This window comes from Pelodiscus sinensis, chromosome 1 (assembly GCF_052426305.1).
Source record: "Pelodiscus sinensis isolate ZL-2025 chromosome 1, ASM5242630v1, whole genome shotgun sequence".
Classification (NCBI taxonomy): Eukaryota; Metazoa; Chordata; order Testudines; family Trionychidae; genus Pelodiscus; species Pelodiscus sinensis.
The window spans coordinates 357,244,725-357,265,125 of NC_143052.1; the positions used below are offsets into that span (position 1 = coordinate 357,244,725).

The 20,401-nt window shown below is 46.1% G+C and overlaps 2 protein-coding genes across 2 annotated transcripts; both read left to right on the forward strand.

Moving 5' to 3' along the window:
• The first annotated feature begins 1,384 nt into the window (after window positions 1-1,384).
• On the forward strand, window positions 1,385-2,423 carry LOC102459139 (olfactory receptor 52N4-like). The gene has a single exon (XM_006116207.4). The coding sequence runs from the start codon at window positions 1,482-1,484 to the stop codon at window positions 2,421-2,423; it is 942 nt and encodes a 313-aa protein (XP_006116269.3). The 5' UTR covers window positions 1,385-1,481.
• Window positions 2,424-16,496: 14,073 nt separating this feature from the next.
• Window positions 16,497-17,444, forward strand: LOC102458893 (olfactory receptor 52R1-like). Its single transcript, XM_075896963.2, has one exon. The coding sequence runs from the start codon at window positions 16,497-16,499 to the stop codon at window positions 17,442-17,444; it is 948 nt and encodes a 315-aa protein (XP_075753078.2).
• Window positions 17,445-20,401: the final 2,957 nt, after the last annotated feature.

Genomic DNA, 20,401 nt, shown 5'->3' on the forward strand with positions numbered 1-20,401 from the left:
CCGAGGCTTTGCAAAGCCGCGGGGGGGCTCGGGCTGCCTTGCTGCTTGAGTCCCCCCGCGGCTTTGCAAAGCCTCGTGGAAGACGGCAGCAGAGCAGCCCAGGCGCGCCTGGGCTGCCTCGCTGCCCGAGCCCCTCCGCGGCTTTGCTCCGCGTCTTCCTGGTCTGCAGACCAGGGAGACGCGGAGAAAGCCCCGGAGTACACGGGCGGCAGGATCGCGAGGTCCCGCAGTCCGTGTCCTCCGGGGCGAGCCCCGTTTGTAACTGCGGATCCAACATAAGTCGGATCCGCGTAAGTCGGGGACTGCCTGTACATGGCTTAACTTTTATCTGGTCAACTCTTCAGAACTACCAAGTTTCATTCTCAATTTTCTGTCTGAATTTTTCCTGCCCATCAGTTCTGACAAATTTTGCCTGAGCTTAGGGGAACTGGCTTGTAGAGCCCTGAGTATCTAAAATATCACTGAAACAAAATACGGGACTATGTAGCACTTTAAAGACTAACAAGATGGTTTATTAGATGATGAGCTTTCGTGGGCCAGACCCACTTCCACTTCTGGGCCACGAAAGCTCATCATCTAATAAACCATCTTGTTAGTCTTTAAAGTGCTACATAGTCCTGTATTTTCTTTCAGCTACACCAGACCGGCTACATTTCTATCACTAAAATATCACTGGTTGGGAACTCTTCAATGTGTGTCCATTTAAATGCAATCATTCCCATTGTTTATTTTCCTCTCTTTCATAGACATCCTTACTTTTCGATTGTCAAGAGGTTTGCTTCGAACTAACGCGTTCCGGAGAGCACGTCCTGGTTCGAATCAGCTGGGGTGCGGAATCGTGCGTTGGTGAGATTATGAGAATGTAGCACGGGATATTTAAATTCCCGCTTCATTAGCAATTTCAGTTGGCTACATTTGCATCCGTAGTTTGAACGAGGAAGCAAGTGTAGATGTACCCGAAGGGATCTTCCACCTGGTACATATCTTGGCAAAGATTTGTTTTTGTTTTTTGTTTTCCCTTTCCCAGATTTGATGTTACCAGGTGAACCTGTGGAATCTCTAGCTAGGATTTGATTGCATTAAGGATGAATGAAGAACGATTAGCATTCCCCCCCCCCCCCTTGTTTCCTGGGGCTACCTATTAAGCTTTCTCACATAACAAGTTGTGAAAATTATTGATTCCCTGGACACCATCAGATACAGGACTTGCATTAGTGGGTCAGCTGCTCATATTACATTTCTGTGAATGATGAAATATTAATGTTTCTCTGTGAAGAGCAACCAGTTCTCTTCAACCTTGAGAACAGCTCCCATTCGTGCATGTCATGTCACGTACCAATATCTCATATTACCATTTTCTCAATTTCCAGGTATTTGTACCACATCCATCACCCAGGAACGTGGGCACCTTCAAGACGTCAGGGGAACACACGGTGCATGTAAAAGACAGTTCTTCCTGAAGGACACCTTACCCCTACACTATGTCAGATTCCAACACAACCTACTTCACCAACCCCTCCACCTTCATTCTGCAGGGTATTCCTGGCCTGGAGATGGCTCAAGTCAGGATCGCCATCCCTTTCTGTGCCATGTATGCCACAGCCCTTTTGGGAAATTTCATCCTCCTGTTCATTGTGAAAATGGAGCCGAGCCTCCATGAGCCCATGTACTATTTCCTCTGCATGCTGGCTGTCACCGACCTGGTCCTGGGCACATCCACTGTACCCAAAATGCTGAGCATCTTCTGGTTCAATTCTAGGGAGATCAATTTCAATGCCTGCCTCACCCAGATGTTCTTCATTCAGTGCTTCTCAGCAATGGAGTCTGGGATCTTCGGGGCCATGGCTTTAGATCGCTACGTGGCCATCTGCCACCCCCTGAGACATTCCACCATCCTGACAAGCCCCGTGGTTGCCAAAATAGGCCTGGCCGTGATGCTGCGCAGTGGTATTCTCGTACTGCCCTATCCCTTCCTGGTGAGACGTTGCCCCTATTACAGAACAAATCTCATCCCCCATACCTACTGCGAACATATGGCCGTGGTGAAGCTGGCTTGTGATGACATCCGTGTCAGTAATTACTACGGCCTCTTTGTGGTGTTCTTGATTACTGGTCTGGATGTGTTTTTTATTGTGATGTCATATACACAGATCCTTAGGGCCATCTTCAGGCTCCCCACAAAAGACTCCCGGCTCAAAACCATTGGGACCTGCAATTCCCACGTCTGTGCCATGTTGGTGTTTCAGATCCCAGGTCTATTCTCCATTTTTACACACCGGTTTGGCCACAATGTGCCCCTGCATGTCCATGTTCTAAGTGCCAACATAAATCTCCTCGTGCCTCCCACGCTAAACCCCATCATTTATGGGGTGAGGACCAAACAGATACGGGATAGGCTGCTGAAGCTCATTTCACATAAATAGACCTAACTGTTTGCCCCTGGTGGCCTTGCTCTCATAGGGTATGTCTACACTACAAAGTTAATTCGAACTAACAGGCGTTAGTTCGAATTAACTTTGATAGGCGCTACACATACAAACCGCTAGTTCGAACTTAATTAGAACTAGAGGAGCGCTTAATTCGAACTAGGTAAACCTCATTCCACGAGGACTAACGCCTAGTTCGAATTAGCTAGTTCGAATTAAGGGCTGTGTAGCCACTTAATTCGAACTAGTGGGAGGCTAACCCTCTCCTGCTTGCCCTGGTGGCCACTCTGGGCACCACCAGGGAAACTCGTCTGCCCCCCTCACGGCCCCGGAGCCCTTAAAGGGGCACGGTCTGGCTACGGTGCCCGTGCCAGGTGCAAGCCTGCCAGCACCCAGCTAGCAGACCCTGCACATGGCACAGCATGAGCCAGCCACCTGCTGCCACCCAGCCCTCCGCCTCTTCCCGGGACCAGGCTGGTGACTCCCGGGAGCCTGCCTGGGGTTGCAAGAGGCAAGCGCCCACCTGGTTTAGTGCGGACATCGTGGACCTCATCCAGGTTTGGGGGGAGGCCTCCAATGTCCACGACCTCCACACTAGGCACAGGAAAGTGGCCATCTAGGGCAGGAGAGCTGCCAGCCTGGCCACCCAGGTGCAGGTTTGCATGAAAATCAAGGTGGTCGAGTGAGACCTTGACCCTGAGCCCTGATCTTAGAACATAAAAACATAAGAATGGCCGTACTGGGCCAGAGCAAAGGTCCATCTAGCCCAGTAGCCTGTCTGCCGACAGCAGCTAACACTAGGGACCCTGGAGGGGATGGACCAAAGACAACGACCAAGCCATTTGTTTCGTGCCATCCATCTCCAGGCTTCCACAAACAGAGGCCAGGGACCATTTCTACCCCCTGGCTAATAGCACTCCATGGACCCAACCTCCATGAATTGATCTAACTTCTTTTTAAACTCTGTTATAGTTCTAGCCTTCACAGCCTCATGCAGCAGGGAGTTCCACAGGTTGACTATTTGCTTTGTGAAGAAGAACTTTCTGTTATTAGTTTGAAGCCTGCTACCCATTCATTTCATTTGGTGTTCTCTAGTCCTTCTATTATGGGAATTTATGAAGAACTTTTCTTGATGCACCCTCTCCACCCCACTCATGCTTTCATAGACCTCTATCATATCCCCCCTCAGTCGCCTCTTTTCTAAACTGAAAAGTCCCAGTCTCTTTAGCCTCTCTTCATATGGGACCCTTTCCAAACCCCTAATCATTTTAGTTGCCTTCCCCTCTCCCACCCTCTCTCTTCCCCTCTCCCATCTCCTTTTCCCAGTCTCTCCCAGTTTTGTTCAATAAAGAGAGTTTCTATTTTTGAACACACGTGTCCTTTATTTTGTACATCTGGAAGGGGGGGTTAGGGAGGGGTAAGTGGAAGGAGGTGAGGGAGGAATCTGGTACGAGCCTCTGACGGGAAGGACTGGGGTGGCTCTGTCAGCTCCTCGGGGTGGAAGCTCTCCTGCAGCCCCGTGCTTGCCCCCCCCAATGGCAGCCTGTGGCAAGTGCAGCCGGGCTGGTGGCTGAGTGCTGTGATGTGCCGAGTGTGGGCACTCAGGGCACTCCAAGCCAGGACTGCTTTGCAAGTGGGGAACCCCTGAGAACTGTCTGTCCAGGGTGGGGGTCAGGACCCTTTTAGCACAGCCCTCGGCTAGCCTGAGACAGCAGCTTCACGCTCTAAGTCCTAGCCTGATGCCCTGCCGGCACTGCTTCCGGCCATCCTTAACCCCGGTTCAGGGTCCACTCAATGCAGACATGCTAGTTCGAATTAGCAAAATGCTAATTCGAACTAGTTTTTAGGTCTAGATGCGCTAATTCGAATTAGCTTAGTTCGAATTAACTAATTTGAATTAAGTTAGTTCTCATTAGTGCTGTAGTGTAGACATACCCAGAGTGAGCATTGTGCAAGGCTGGCTGCTAACCTGAGAATGGGCCCTCCTCCCTGAATCTCTTGCTGGGGAATAAGGGAGACATTAAACTCTTTCACATCTGCACTGTGCTCTATGAGCGTACCAACTGGAGTATCGGCATGTGTCAAGTTCACTGGGTTATCACCTGGTAGCTGGACACCCATCGCTCCAACTTTCTGCCAAAGCTCCGCCCCTGCTCTGTCGCTTACGCCTATTCTCTGCTACCCTTCCCTTGTGTCATTGGACCATCCTCTTCCCCACCAGGACCTATGAAGTAGCCATTTCAGATGTTGTTGGGGGGGGTACTACTCCTGGGATCACAGGGGATCGTTAGGCTCCTGAAAGCCCTCTCTCTCTCTCTCTCTCTCTGTCTCTCCAGCTGACTGAAGAATTAGCTGGCAACAACCCTATATCTAAGTCCTATATATGTAAAAAATAAAATAATGAATAATACTCACAGTCAGCTCTAACGCTAACATATTCTGTCATCTTGTAGCAAGTTACATACGGGACATGGGCTATGCTTACAATTGTAAAGTATTTTCTTACTTTGTTACTAAATCTGTAGAGAGACCCTGTTAAGTCTCTGTCCTAGGAGTGGGGAACAGTTTCGAGCTCTAGGGGCAGCTGACCCACATGAAAAACATCAGTCAGGGGTTACGCACAAGTGATGTGGCCCCCAGCTAGGAAGGAGACACACACAGACCCCACATTCCCCTCACACACCAGAACTGAGGGGGGCACAGGCTAGTAGATTTCCCACCCTACAGGGGAACAGAAGGTTTCTTGAGTGCGAACATGAGCTTCCCAAGGGAATGTTAATGGGAAGCAGGTTTAAAACTAATAAAAGAAAGTTCTTCTTCACACAGCGTGTAGTCAACCTGTGGAACTCCTTGCCAGAGGAGGCTGTGAAGGCTAGGACTATAATAGAGTTTAAAGAGAAGCTAGATAATTTCATGGAGGTTAGGTCCATAAAAGGCTATTAGCCAGGGGATAAAACGGTGTCTTTGGCCTCTGTTTGTCAGAGGCTGGAGAAGGATGGCAGGAGACAAATCGCTTGATCATTGTCTTCGGTCCACCCTCTCTGGGGCACCTGGTGCTGGCCACTGTTGGTAGACAGGATACTGGGCTAGATGGACCTTTGGTCTGACCCAGTATGGCCGTTCTTATGTTCTTATGAAGGGAATCCCAGATTCAGGTCACATCTGGCTCCCGGGACTGAAGTTCTCCACCCCATATTTTATGGAAATTGGTTTTAAATCATGAAGATACATAACTCAGCTGTGCTTTATGCAAACAAGCCAAAGAACCTCTCCTTCAAGAGCCTGTAATCCCATTGAATACATATGTTCTGTGTGTTTGCACGTACAATGAGGAGTCCTGAAGTGCATTAAGAGATTTATTAGGACCTAAACTCAGACACAAACCTCAGGTAGGAAACTAAAGGCAGTCAAAGCACTCCAGACCCAGTCCTTAAATTAGGGCTACTCAACATGCCCACAGCCCAATTGCGCCCCACGGTGCGGTTTGGGTTTACATGGGGCTCAAACCCAAACGTAGCCTGCAGGTGGGAGCCAAAACAAAAAAAGTAGTCGTCACTATATCGGTCTTCTCTTGAGATGCATTTTAGTAGTTCAATTCCTGGACTGGCATTGCTCATGAAAGTGCTTTCAAATGGGTGGTAATCAAGTAACTATTTCATTTTATTAATGCCGGGAAAAATGACTTAGATGTGGCCGGTGTGTTGTGAAGTCTTGCCTTAATCTTTGGATTCATGCCTGTTGGTGTGAAAGAAGCTCGCTAGCTGCAGACGATCTTGGGGTACCCTGGGGGGGCAGAATTCAAGTTTCCTTCCTGATTTTTTCAAGGTTCTTTTAAAAAAATCATTTGCCGGTGGTAGCCTGTCTTCTAGAGTCAGTGCATCTGTGACTCTGAGGAGATTTTGTAAGCAGAGCCTATAGAGGCGAGGTATTCAAGGCCTCTTGTGGGCCCTCACCTTTTGCACTGGGAGTGCAGAGTGGGGAAGAGCCCTGACCTATTGGAAGAAGCATGAACCCCAAGGGGAGCTCTGGGAAGGGGGTACAGAAGCAATTAGAGTGTGCAGGAACCAGGCCAAAAACTCATCTCAGGGGCTTAGTGCTTCACATGCAGGCCTGGACTCCAAAGCTACGTCTACATAGCTTCCCTCTTCCGCAAAAGCCTATGCAAATGAAGCATGGATTAGCATATTGGCACGCTTCATTTCCATAATTAATTAGAGACTATTTTTGCGCAAGAGGTTTTTGCACAAAAAGGAGCCGTCTACACAGTGCCTTGTTGCACAAAAAACCCCTCTTGCGCAAGAGCCGTTCTTCCTGAAAAAATAAGGAAGGACGGCTCTTGTGCAAAATATGCTAATCCGCACCAATATGTGAATCCGTGCTTCGTTTGCATAGGCTTTTGCAGAACAGGGAAGCTGTGTAGGCGTAGCCCAAGAGGGAGGTACCAGAAGAGAAGCTGCACTCCGCGAGTGGGCCTAGAGCCCATTGGAAAAGCTTCAGAAAAGGGCATCAAAAATGGTTTGAGGTTTGGACTGTTTCCATGACGAGAGAGATTAAAAAGACTTCGACTTTTCAGCTAAGAAAAGAGGAGACTAAGGAGGGTTAGGATAGAGGTCTATAAAATCATGACTGGTGTGGAAAAAGTGAATAAGGAAAAGTGATTTACTTGTTCCCATAGGATAAGGACTAGGCATCGTCAAACAAAATTAATAGGTAGCAGATTTAAAACCCAAAAAAAGGAAGATTTTCTTCACGCAGCACACGGTCCATTTGTGGAAATCCTTGCGAGTGGATGTTGTGAAGACCAGAACTTTAACGGGGTTCAAAAAAGAAACAGATACATTCATGGAGGGTACGTCCATCGGTACTTTATAGTCAGGACGGGTAGGAACGGTGTCCCTAGACTCTGGAAATGGAGAGGGATCATGTGGTTTCCCTGGCCTCTGTTTGTCGGAGGCTGGAGAGGGATGGCAGAAGACAAATCACTTGATCATTGTCTTCGGTCCACCCTCTCTGGGGCACCTGGTGCTGGCCACTGTGGGCAGACAGGATACTGGGCTAGATGGACCTTTGGTCTGACCCAGTACGGCCGTTCTTATGTTCTTATGTTCTAACACCCTGTTCTGTTCCTTCCCTCAGGAGCCACTGGCATTGGCCACTGTCAGAAGACCGGACATCGGGCCTTTGGTCTCACCCAGCATGGCCGTTCTTATGCCCTGAAATTAAAATCTCTCTCTATTGTTCATGAAAGTGTTTTACATTGTTTTGTTGTCCCTAAAACAGTCTTAGAATATAAAAGGGCAATTTGTTCGGGAACAGAGGCTGGTGCATTGTTCTCCCCACATTGAGGGAAGGGCACACTGGGTAATATACCTGCACTTATCAGGCTTCTGACAAGGGTGAGATGGTTCAAGTAATGAGTCTAAGGCAGGGAATTGTAGGGAACAGCTGGGAGTCTCTACTGTTGGTTTATGAGTGGCTGGTGATAGGATCCATGTAGCAGCAGTTGTGTGTGTGAGTGTCTATATAGTGTGGTAAGTGCCAGACCGGAGATGGTTGTGGCTGTTCATAGACTCACAGAGTGTGAGCGGATCCAGGTGGTATACGAGAGGGTAGGCAGGATTCCAGTTCCAGGCTGTGTACCAGGGAAGTCTGCCACACCGGCGTACCCAATGGACAGGTCCTGCTACACCAGATTCCTTTCCCTTCTTCTCATGTGCTCATTTACTGTGCGAGAGACCTTCTGACCTTGGCCATTTCATCTCTTCCTGTGCCACAGTACAATGGGGATAGGTTCAGAGTGACTTTCTTTTCACACGTTATTTAAAGCTCTTTCAAGGAAAGACGCTGCACCGTATCAAAGTTTCACCTGAGAAGGGCTGATCTCTGGTCCTTCAGCGAAAGACCCGCGTCTCTGCAGACAGTGTTCCTTTCCCCCTTGGGTGTCTGTGTCCAGATCGCTCTGGTTTCTGTCTACACGGCCACCTCGAGCGTTTATCAGACCTTCTGCAGACCTAGGCATTATCCCCAATATTCTCCCTAGTCAACTGTAATTGTGAAATACCCACAAACACACCGAGCAGCCAATTCCTCCCTGACTCAGCCCAGAGCCCAGGAGTTCTCCTCCCCTGTTGGGAAGGCCCTTTAATTGCTGTTTACTTCTACAGATGGATGAAGCACACAGAAGGGTGGAGCAGCTTGTCTCCAGCTTGTTTACATCCCTCTTTCCACTGGAGGCTGAATGAACCCCATTGGGACAGCACAGAGCTGCATTATACATGGTGCACACACAGCCCTGTGCCGGTTCTCGGCGTGGGAGGCTGCTGCAGACGCTGGGCCGAGAGCGGCGTGGGACACGGCTGCCTGAGGAGGATTCCCAGGGAAGATCTTCTCATCTCAGATTTCTAAGGTACCTACATTGTTGCTCAGACGCTCACAAGCCGGACACACCCCGGGCAAGGCAGCGGTGAGGGGACACACTATGCACCTCCCGTCCTTTCTGCTTGGCACAGGTGCTGAGTCCCTTCCAGGATCATGGGCCAAAATGCCCCTTTTTTCCTGCGCACCCCACCCACCCCAGCTGAAGGCCCCCAGCCCCAAGCTGACTAGACCTGATTGGATGTTTAATACAAGTCCAAATTCTGAGGCTGTGGCCTGTAGTTTGCTCAGAGCCCACTAAGGCAAAAGTCCCATTGGAGTAGGAACTGAATAAACATCTCAGGAGCCAGCTGAGCATGAAAACACAGAGGTTGTCACCTCCTCCTTTTGCTGTTAAGGACCGTGGCTGTTCAGGGGAGGTAGATACCTGCTTTTAGCTGCTGGGAAACATGCAGGTGCTAGAAAATGATTCCTCACAGGAATCATTTTCAACCTGGGCAAGGAACCTTCACTCCGAGCTTCATTCCAGAAGTTGGCTGAACTGTTGTACCTGAATTTTTTTTTTAAGTTCAGCCAGAAGGAGACACCCAACATAGGAGAGTTCAGTGTAAGTGCTTAAAAGCCGGCAATCTTATAAGCAACTGAAAATGAGGTCTCTTAATTCAAGGTATTAGTCAGCTTTAACTAGAGTTGGTACCACCGGCAACACCTACAACGGCCAATCCATTTGTGAATCCTATTTGACTACTCTCTGCACCACTCTAATATTGGTGGCAAGGAGCTCCTCACGCCACATACAGACGGTGAAAACACTTTTCATTTCTCAGTCTTATATATTCTGATTTTCAATGGAATCAATGATCCCTCACTAGTATGCTGGGATACAAAAGAAATATAAATGCCTGATCTACTGGATTTATATATTGATTCACAGGTGTCAAGGTCAAAGGGACTATTAGATCAGCCAGGCTATTGGCTATTAATTCCACCCTGTAATCTCAGTACTGGTCCCATAACTTGGCTGTGCCTAGACTGGCCAGTTTTTCCAGAAAATCATCCGCTTTTCCGGAAAAACTTGCCAGCTGTCTACACTGGCTGCTTGAATTTCCGCAAAAGCACTGACTTCCTCCTGTAAGAAATCAGTGCTTTTTGTGGAAATACTATGCTGCTCCCGTTTGGGCAAAAGTCCCTTTTGCGCAAAACTTTTGCGCAAAAGGGCCAGTGTAGACAGCTGAGATTTGTTTTGCGCAAAAAAGCCCTGATCGCAAACATGGCGATCAGGGCTTTTTTGCGCAAATCACGTCTAGATTGGCCACGGACACTTTTCCACAAAAAGTGCTTTTGCGGAAAAGCATCCGTGCCAATCTAGATGCTCTTTTCCGAAAATGCTTTTAACTGAAAACATTTCCGTTAAAAGCATTTCCGGAAAGTCATGCCAGTCTAGACGTAGCACTTGTGTTTGACTAGGACCTGGTGTACACTAGCATTTTACATCATAAAGGCACAGAGCCACAGGCTGTGAATGAATATTTGATTAAATTTTAACATTTTGTTTGGAAGGATTCTGCTCACCAAACACTGCAGATGAATCAATATGCCTGCCCCAACCTCCTGTGTAAGTCTGTGGCTCGTGTGCACATTGTCTCGGCACTGGTTTTGTATTTGCTTCCACATGCTTGATGAAAATATTGAAAGCAACAGGCTGAAAAATGATCCATGGAAAATACAGCTAGGAGCAGCCCAATTCTCTAACAATGGCCCGATGACCCTTGCTTTCTCAGATCTGTTTGTGAGCCATGTTTTAGTCCATTTTTCATGTGCTCGATAGCGGGTCGTGTCCATTTTTCTCCTCTGAATCAAATGTCTCTGAAAACTCAAAGTCTGTTGTGCCAGAGAGATTCCCATGATTAACAGAAGGTTAGCTCTCACTAAAGGATGACGTTGGGTTGTTTGATAAGCTCTCCTATCTATAAACCCTGAATGATGTTAATTTTATTCCAAAAAATGTTGGAACTAATCCCATAAAACCTTTCCCTTGTTTGGTAGCCATGACACACTTATTGTAAAAAAAAAAATCTCATTTTTTAAAATAATTCACACACCACATTGGCCTGCCCTGGATTTCTACTTTTTCCTCTCTTGGTGCCTGATTATGTACTTCAGAAATAGACAAGGAGCTGATAGGCCACCTTGTCGTTCTGGTGTTTGTCATTCTAAAGTTCAATTGCAGATGCTGTTTAATATCTTCCTTGCCTGTTATTGGACTGCAAAGTATTTCACCTCCTCAAGATAAGAAGGTGGTGTTCTAGAGAACATGACCAATGAGGGAAGGCTGAAAGAATTGGGTTTGTTTAGTTTAGGAATGAGAATATTGAGGGGGGGGACATGATAGTGGTTTTGAGGTATTTAAAAGGGTGTCACAAGGAGGATGGAGAAAACTTGTTCATCTTGGCCTCTGAGGATAGAACAAGAAGCAATGGGCTTAGACTGCAGCAAGGGAGGTTTAGGTTGGACATTAGGAAAAAGTTCCTAACTGTCAGGGTGGTCAAACACTGGAATAAATTGCCCAGGGAGGTTGTGGAATCCCCATATCCCCAAACATCCTCTGGAGATATTTAAGAGTAGGTTAGATAAATATCTATCAGGGATGGTCTAGACAGTATTTGGTCCTGCCATGAGGTCAGGGGACTGGACTCGATGACCTCTCAAGGTCCCTTCCAGTTCTCGTGTTCTATGATTCTATTAATACCTAACACTGCTTATTGCCGAATGCAGCATTTATATGTTTCCTTTCTCTCCAGGGTATCCTAGTCATTTCCAGGACTTCTTTGTTTTTTATATACCCAATAACCTCCTTTTGGTGACTCACGGCCCTTCCAAGTGTGAATTTTTTTCCTAACATCTTTAAAATCTCTCATCAATTTTGATGACTTCCAAATTGTTTTTTCTCGCTATCCATTTTTCCTTGTTTCCATTTATTCTCTATTACTTTCTTTGCCTTCTAATCATTGCATTCAGTTTCCAGTTGAACTGAGTTTTGAGCAAAGTTGGCCATGTTCTTCATTGTGGAATCATGGCATTTTTGTTACCTGACAATCCCTTCTTCATCAGCTCACCATTTTCATTCCCAATTTTCAGTCTGGATATTTCCTCCCATTCCATTTTCCAGATAATTTGCTTCAGATTTGAGAAATTAACTTTTTGGAAGTACTAGGGTATGGCTACACTCGCCACCCTAGCTCGAACTAGGGTGGCTAATGTAGTCATTCGAACTTGCAAATGAAGCCTGGGATTTCAATATCCTGCGCTTCATTTGCATGTCCCATGGGAAGCAAGACTGAAGGGAAAAACAACTGAGGAGAGTTGGAAGTATTTCAAAGGGACGTTGTTAAGGGCCCAAAAGCAAACAATTCCGCTGTGTAGGAAAGATAGAAAATATGGCAAAAGACCAGCTTGGCTTAACAAGGAGGTCTTGCATGATCTCAAAATAAAAAAGGAGTCTCATAAAAAATGGAAACTAGGACAACTAACAAAGGATGAATATAGGCAAGCAACACGGGAATGCAGGGGCAAGATTAGAAAGGCAAAGGCACAAAATGAGATCAAACTAGCTACAGGCATAAAGGGAAACAAGAAGACCTTTTATAAATACATTAAAAGCAAGAGGAAGACCAAGGACAGGGTAGGCCCACTGCTTAGTGAGGAGGGAGAAGCAGTAACAGGAAACTTGGAAATGGCGGAGATGCTCAATGACTTCTTTGTTTCGGTCTTCACCGAGAAGTCTGGAGGTGTGCCTAACGTAGTGAATACAAGCAGAGAGAGGGTAGGTTTAGAAGATAGGATTCACAAAGAACAAGTTAAAAGTCACTTAGGAAAGTTAGATGTCAGCAAGTCACCAGGTCCTGATGAAATGCATCCCAGGATACTCAAGGAGCTGATAGAGGAGGTATCTGAGCCTTTAGCTATGATCTTTGAAAAATCATGGCAGACAGGGGAGATTCCAGAAGACTGGAAAAGGGCAAATATTGTGCCCATCTATAAAAAGGGGAATAAGAACAACCCAGGAAACTACAGACCGGTCAGTTTAACGTCTGTCCCAGGGAAGATAATGGAGCAGGTAATTAAGGAAATCCTATGCAAACACTTGGAAGGTAATAAAGTGATAGGGAATAGCCAGCATGGGTTTGTGAAGAACAAGTCATGCCAAACTAATCTGTTAGCTTTCTTTGATAAGATAACGAGCCTTGTGGATAAGGGAGAAGCGGTGGATGTCATATACCTAGACTTTAGTAAGGCATTTGATACGGTCTCGCATGATATTCTTATTGATAAACTAGGCAAATATAACTTAGATAGGGCCACGATAAGGTGGGTGCATAATTGGCTGGATAACCGTAGTCAGAGAGTTGTTGTTAACGGTTCTAAATCCTGCTGGAAAGGGATAACAAGTGGAGTTCCGCAAGGGTCTGTTATGGGACCCGTACTGTTCAATATCTTCATCAATGATGTAGATATTGGGATAGAGAGTACGCTTATTAAGTTTGCAGATGATACCAAACTGGGTGGGGTTGCGACTTCTTTGGAGGATAGGGACATAATTCAAAATGACCTTAGCAAGTTAGAAAAATGGTCAGAGGTAAACAGGATGAGGTTTAATAAAGAGAAATGCAAAGTGCTCCACTTAGGAAGGAACAATCAGTTCCATACATACAAGATGGGAAGCGACTGTCTAGGAAGGAGCATGGCAGAAAGGGATCTAGGGGTCATAGTGGACCACAAGTTGAATATGAGTCAACAGTGTGATGCTGTTGCCAAAAAAGCAAATATGATTCTAGGTTGTATCAACAGGTGTGTTGTAAGCAAAACTCGTGAAGTCATTCTGCCGCTCTACTCTGCACTAGTTAGGCCTCAGCTGGAGTACTGTGTCCAGTTCTGGGCGCCACATTTCAAGAAAGATGTGGAGAAATTGGAAAGGGTACAGAGAAGAGCGACAAGAATGATTAAAGGTCTAGAGAACATGACCTATGAAGCCAGGCTTCATGAACTGGGCTTGTTTAGTTTGGAAAAAAGAAGATTAAGGGGGGACATGATAGCGGTTTTCAAATATCTAAAAGGGTGTCACAAGGAGGAAGGAGAAAATTTGTTCCTCTTGGTTTCTGAGGACAGGACAAGGAGTAATGGGCTTAAAGTGCAGCAAGGGAGGTTTAGATTGGACATTAGGAAAAAATTCCTAACTGTCAGGGTGGTCAAATATTGGAATAAATTGCCAAGGGAGGTGGTGGAATCTCCCTCTCTGGAGATATTTAAGAACAGGTTAGATAGACATCTGTCAGGGATGGTGTAGGTGGAGCTTGGTCCTGTCTTGAGGGCGGGGGGCTGGACTCGATGACCTCTTGAGGTCCCTTCCAGTCCTATTTTTCTATGATTCTATGATTCTATGATTCTATGTTCCCGGGCTCCACCATTTTTAAATGCCCGGTAGCTCGAACTACCTGCCCGCAGCTACACGTGGCACGGGCTAGGTAGTTCGAATTAATACTCTTAATTCGAACTACCGATACTCCTCACTGCAGGAGGAGTAACAGTAGTTGGAATTAAAAGTGTTAATATTTAAATCTCGGGCTTCATTTGCAAGTTCGAATGACTATATTAGCCACCCTAGTTCAGACTAGGGTGGCTAGAGTAGCCATACCAACAGGCTACGTCTAGACTGGCCCTTATTACGAAATATCCATGATAATTTCCAACTTTGGAATAGGGAAATCCGCGGGGAATTTAAATATCCCCCGCGGGATTTAAATAAACATGTCCGCCGCTTTTTTTCCGGCTTGGGGAAAAGCCGGAAAAAAGCGTCTAGACTGGCGCGATCCTCCGGAATAAAGCCCTTTTCCGGAGGATCTCTTATTCCTACTTTCAGGAATAAGATGTTTTGTTAATCTTCAAGGTGCTACTCAACTATTCGTTGTTTAAGTTTTTCCTGTTACAGACTATCTTGGCTACCCCTGCTGATTCTTCATTTGCTTTTCCTATATCATCTGCCCATTCTTTGTCTCGTCTCTAAACTGCACAGTGCCAGACTTTTCCGTGTCTACATGTGGCAGCCTCCTGCATTCTCACAGCCTGTTTCAAAATCCCCCATTTTGACATGTTACATCAGTGGTCTCCAACCTTTTTACACCCAAGATCACTTTTTAAGTCTCAGAACAGGCGAAGATCTACCACCCCACCCCTTCCTTGAAGCCCCACCCTCTCTATTATCCTGTCCATCACTTGCTATCACCAGCCCTTATACACTCTGTTAAACAGTTTATTTTAAAATTATGCAATATATAAAATTAAAATCACATGTTTATAGTTATGAAATAAATGGTCTGTTTTTAATTCATGCTATTTAAATGTCAAATGAAGCATTTACAATTATACATTTTGTTCTCTGCTATTTTGTAAATCTAAAATCAAGTATTGATAATTATATATTTTTTTTCCAATATCAAAGTCTCAGTGTGACACCTGTGACTGAACAGTATCTTCCAGTGTCTTGAAGTCTGGGTGGTAGTCTGAGATTGCTAGTCGTATACAGTCCATCAGATGGGCATCTGTGATCCTGCGCTCAGCCTGGGAAGCTTGCTCCAGCACAGCTGGAGCTAGACACAGCCTCCCTGGGCTGAGCGCAGGGCAGCTGGGCTGGAGGGAAGAGAAGTGGCTGCCCGGCCAGCTGGCCATGGTGCTCAGCCAGGGTGCACCAAGCTCCACGTGGGCAGGTGCAGAGGAGAAGCTGCCAATAAGCTGGAGCACAGGGCAGCCTCTTTCAGCTGAAAGCCACAGTCTGGGCTGGGATGTTTCAGCCCTCCCGACCTCCCAGTTCCCACCATTCCTCGCAGCTACTCACCTGTGTTGTTGCTTGGTGAGTAGCTGCTCCTCAAATGAGGAAATCTAATGTAAATGTACTGTGCAGGCACGCAGTTCAGGGAGGGCTTAAGAGCTACTTTTAGAGCCCCTGAGATCTACCGGTAGATCGCGATCAACTGGTTGGTGACCATGGTGTTACATTGTTCATAGAGACCAAGTGGCTAAAACTAAGCATGAGTCCAGAGCCATTCTCCAGGACACCCATTAGATTTCCAAACATTGTCTTTGTTCGGTCACGGCAGTGAAAATACAGGTGTTTCCATGATGTGGAGAAATTGGAGAAGGTCCAGAGAAGAAAAACAAGAATGATAAAAGGTCTAGAGAACATGACCCATGAAGGAAAGTCTAAAAGAACTGGGCTTTAGTTTGGAAAGGAGAAGACTGAGAGGGAACATGATAGCGGTCTTCAGGTATCTAAAAGGGTGTCACAAGGAGGAGAGAGTAAAACTGGACTCCTTGGAATAAGTTGCCTAGGGAGGTTGTAGAATCTCTATCTCTGGAGATATTTCAGAGCAGGTTAGATAGGCATTTATCAGGGATGGTCTAGACAGTACTGGGTCCTGCCATGAGGGCAGGGGACTGGACTCGATGACCTCTCAAGATCCCTTCCAGTTCTAGTGTTCTTTTTTTATGATTCTATGTAGTATCTCACATTAAACTTGTCTTTCCATCCAGGCAGTCAGTCTGAGACCATCCCCCAAGATTCTGGGCATACATAGGACACCACAGGAATACGTGTTACCTGCAGGAAACAGCGTTCTTCCTCAGTAGGTTTTCACTTTCTCCATGTCAGATTACAACACAACCGACTTCACCAACCCCTCTACCTTCATCCTGTTGGGCATCCCTGGCCTGGAGACCTTCCATGGCTGGATCTCCATCCCCTTCTGCGCCGTGTACATCATTGCTGTCTTGGGGAACTTCACCATCCTCTTCATAGTCAAGAGGGAGCCGAGCCTCCATGGGCCCATGTACTATTTCCTCTGCATGCTGGCCATCACCGACCTGGTCCTTCCTACATCCATCATGCTCAAAACATTGAGCATCTTCTGGTTCAATTCCAGGGAGATCAGTTTCAGCGCCTGCTTCACCCAGATGTTCTTCATTAACTGTTTCACAGTGATAGAGTCTGGGATCTTTGTGGCCATGGCGTTTGATCGTTACGTGGCCATCTGTGATCCCCTGAGACATTCCACCATCCTGACAAATTCCCTGGTGGCCAAGACTGGTGTGGTTGTGTTGCTGCGTGGCATCATACTCATACTGCCCTATCCCTTGCTGGCAAGACAGTGGCCATATTGCAAAACCAACATCATCTCCCACTCACATTGTGAACACATGGCTGTGGTGAAGCTGGCCTGTGCCAACATCCAGGTCAGTAGTTACTATGGCCTCTTTGTGGCTCTCTTTGTGATTGGTCTGGATGCATTTTTTATCAGTGTGTCCTATGTCCAGATCCTCAGGGCCATCTTCACCCTCCCAAGAAATGGCGCCCGGCTGAAAACTTTTGGGACCTGCGGCTCCCACCTCTGTGTCATTTTATCCTCTTACACCCCAGCTCTCTTCTCCCTCCTCACGCACCGGTTTGGCCACAAGGTGACCCTGCATTTCCATATTCTCACTGCTAACATATACCTCCTGGTTCCCCCCATGCTGCACCCCATCATCTATGGGGTGAGGACCAAACAGATCCGGCACAGTCTTCTCCAGCTGTTTACTGTTAAGGGCAAGTAAATTTCTTCCTGATGCTCTGGCTCTCAGAGCAAGATCCATGTATTGTTGCTGGTAACATGACTCAGAAGCAGTTTTCCTGAATCACTTACTGGACAATGAAAGATATAATGAAATTCATTCCTGACCTCACTGTTTGTGTCAGTGTTATTAACTGTGGAATCTGTCTATTTACAATCCATAGGGTTGACATACTTTTCTGGTATTTGGACTTCTGATGTTCCTCCCACCCAACCCAGCCTCTTGTAGCCTGGGAAAGGGGTATAATAGAATTTTTGTGAGTAAGGCTTGCCAGTCTGACTAGAAGGTTCAAGGTTTTGCTCTCTATGCCCCAGATCACAGATGGTTATACTACTGGAGTAGGTCTGAGGGTCCACAACAGCACCCACATTCACAATGAGGATAGTATCAAATTACAAGAAGTTTTATGATGACAGGTTTTAAAATGGAAAAAAGCACACACAGCGATGATTGAATCACCTTTGTGGATAACTTTAATACAAACCTGGTTCTGTTGATTATACTTATCTATGGCTGTGTCTACACTGGCCACTTATTCCAGAAAATCAGCCACTTTTCCGGAATAACTTGCCAGCTGTCTACACTGGCCCCTTGAATTTCCGGAAAAGCACTGACGATCTAATGTAAAATCATGAGTGCTTTTCCGGAAAAACTATGCTGCTCCCATTCGGGCAAAAGTCCTTTTCCGGAAAACTGTTCCGGAAAAGGGCCAGTGTAGACAGCAGAGATTTTTTTTCCGCAAAAAAGCCCCGATCGCGAAAATGACGATTGGGGCTTTTTTGCAGAAAAGCGCGTCTAGATTGGCACGGACGCTTTTCTGCAAAAAGTGCTTTTCCAGAAAAGCATCCTGCCAGTGTAGTTTTGCTTTTTCCAAAAATGCTTATAACGGAAAAGTTTTCCGTTATAAGCATTTCCGGAAAATCATGCCAGTGTAGACGTAGCTATCGAAGTATACAGAGAGCATTACCTCACACAAAAACCTGTATTCGCCTCCCCTTCTCCCAACAGCCGAGATTGAAAGGTCTAGCCTTCCTCCACCTGTGGGACCTTGGTGCCGACTTCGAGTAGGAAACATAGGGTTCATCTACACTGCATCATTTTTCCACAATAACGGCCGATATTCCGGAAAAACAATACTAGCTTCCATACTGCCATTCTGTGATTTCAACAGAAAGTCGGCAGAATGGATGTCTTTTTCTGACAGCCGTAAACCTCTTTCCATGAGGACTAGGCCCTTTTCCAAAAAAGTTTTTTTCATAAGAGGGTGTGCGTAGATGCTCCACTGCTGCTATTTTGAAATAGCCCCTCCCTGGGGCCATTCTAAACTTATTCCTTCCCAGTCCCTCCTGGGGCTCTAAGTTGAGATAGCATGTCCCCATTAGGGGAGTCTGACTTGGCCTAATTTTAAGGCTTCCCTCTAGTGTGGACGCTCTTTTTCAAAATAAGCTTTTCCAGAAGATCTCTTCCAGAAAAGCTTATTCTGAAAGAAGCTTGTAGTGTAGCTGAACCCTTTAGAAACAGAGACTTAGAAAGGATAAGTAAAGTAAATCAAAGAGTTTACAGGAAGAAATACTTGACGTGGAAGACAACTATGTCTGGAGCCCCAAACTTCCTTATCTCACCGCTTTTATCCCTCTTTTTGCATCATTACTGCCTCTCCAAAGTTGGCAATCCGCACCCTAAGATTTTGTGGGTACACATACTTGATTAGATTATGGTATTGAGATATCTTTGGAATATGTATGAATACAACCACCTGCCATCACCTGGGATCTGGCCCTGGACATGGGAAAAGTGGGAGTTTTGTGGTTAAGTGCAAGAAGACCTGAGTCCTTAATTCAAGAAGATGGTTAGCTGGGTCTGGCATTTTCTGGTCTTATTTAGGTATCAAAAGCTCACAAAGAGCTGAGTCACACATCCATCCGTGTACTGACCCAACTGCCGATTTCGCCACAGGGTCTTTCATAATTTCCAAAAAGAAATATTAGGAACAAAGAATTTCTAGAAGATATAGTATCCCTTACGGATCCCACTATACTACCGCTAAAGCCAACTCATACAGGACAAATTACATTGTGCAGGCTTTGCGTTACCAGCATTCCTACTAAAATATATGTAAAAGGGATAGGCTAGGAAAAGGCAGCTTACACTCTTTCCCAAGCCCCTTCTCATCTCTGTGACGTTCCGGACCCCGGAGTACCCATTGTAGTTATATATATATATATATATATATATATATATATATATATATATATACCTATTATGCCTTGTGAAGTATCATTAAGCCTTATTCTGCTAAGAACTGGTAACTCATTGGGTTGCATGTACTTCATAGTATTTTATGAAAGCTTGCAATGTGTGAGTTATTACAATAACTGCAGCAAGGGAGGTTTAGGTTGGACATTAGGAAAAAGTTCCTAACTGTCATGGTAGTCAACCACTGGAGTAAATTGCCCAGGGAGGTTGTGGAATCCCCATCTCTGGAGATATTAAAGAGTAGGTTAGATAAATGTCTATCGGGGATGGTCTAGACAGTATTTGGTCCTGCCATGAGAGCAGGGGACTGGACTCGATGACCTCTCGAGGTCCCTTCTAGTCCTAGTATTCTGTGATTCTATGATTTTATGATGTTGGCCTGGAAACACTCCAAAACAGGCTTTCGGGTACAACAATGGGTTAGCCAGATGTTGTTAATTGTGGTCATCAACCCTCATCTAATGAAGAATCCTCCAACACCGGAACTCTATAGAAGGAAGCCTCCTGGGAGGGATGATAGAGACCAATCAGCATATCCAGCCATTGGGGCTGTATCTCCCATGTCATGTGCACAGACTTTCTAGCAAACTGGAAGAAACAATAAAAGACCGCGAGTGACACAACTTCTCTTCGCTCCCCCACACTTCAACACCTTTTGGCTTGTAGGGCAGGAGGCCTGCGGA

Excerpts from the sequence above, each read along its gene's own strand:
- LOC102458893 (XM_075896963.2), top strand. The coding sequence starts at position 16,497 with ATGTCAGATTACAACACAACCGACTTCACCAACCCCTCTACCTTCATC.
- LOC102459139 (XM_006116207.4), top strand. The coding sequence starts at position 1,482 with ATGTCAGATTCCAACACAACCTACTTCACCAACCCCTCCACCTTCATT.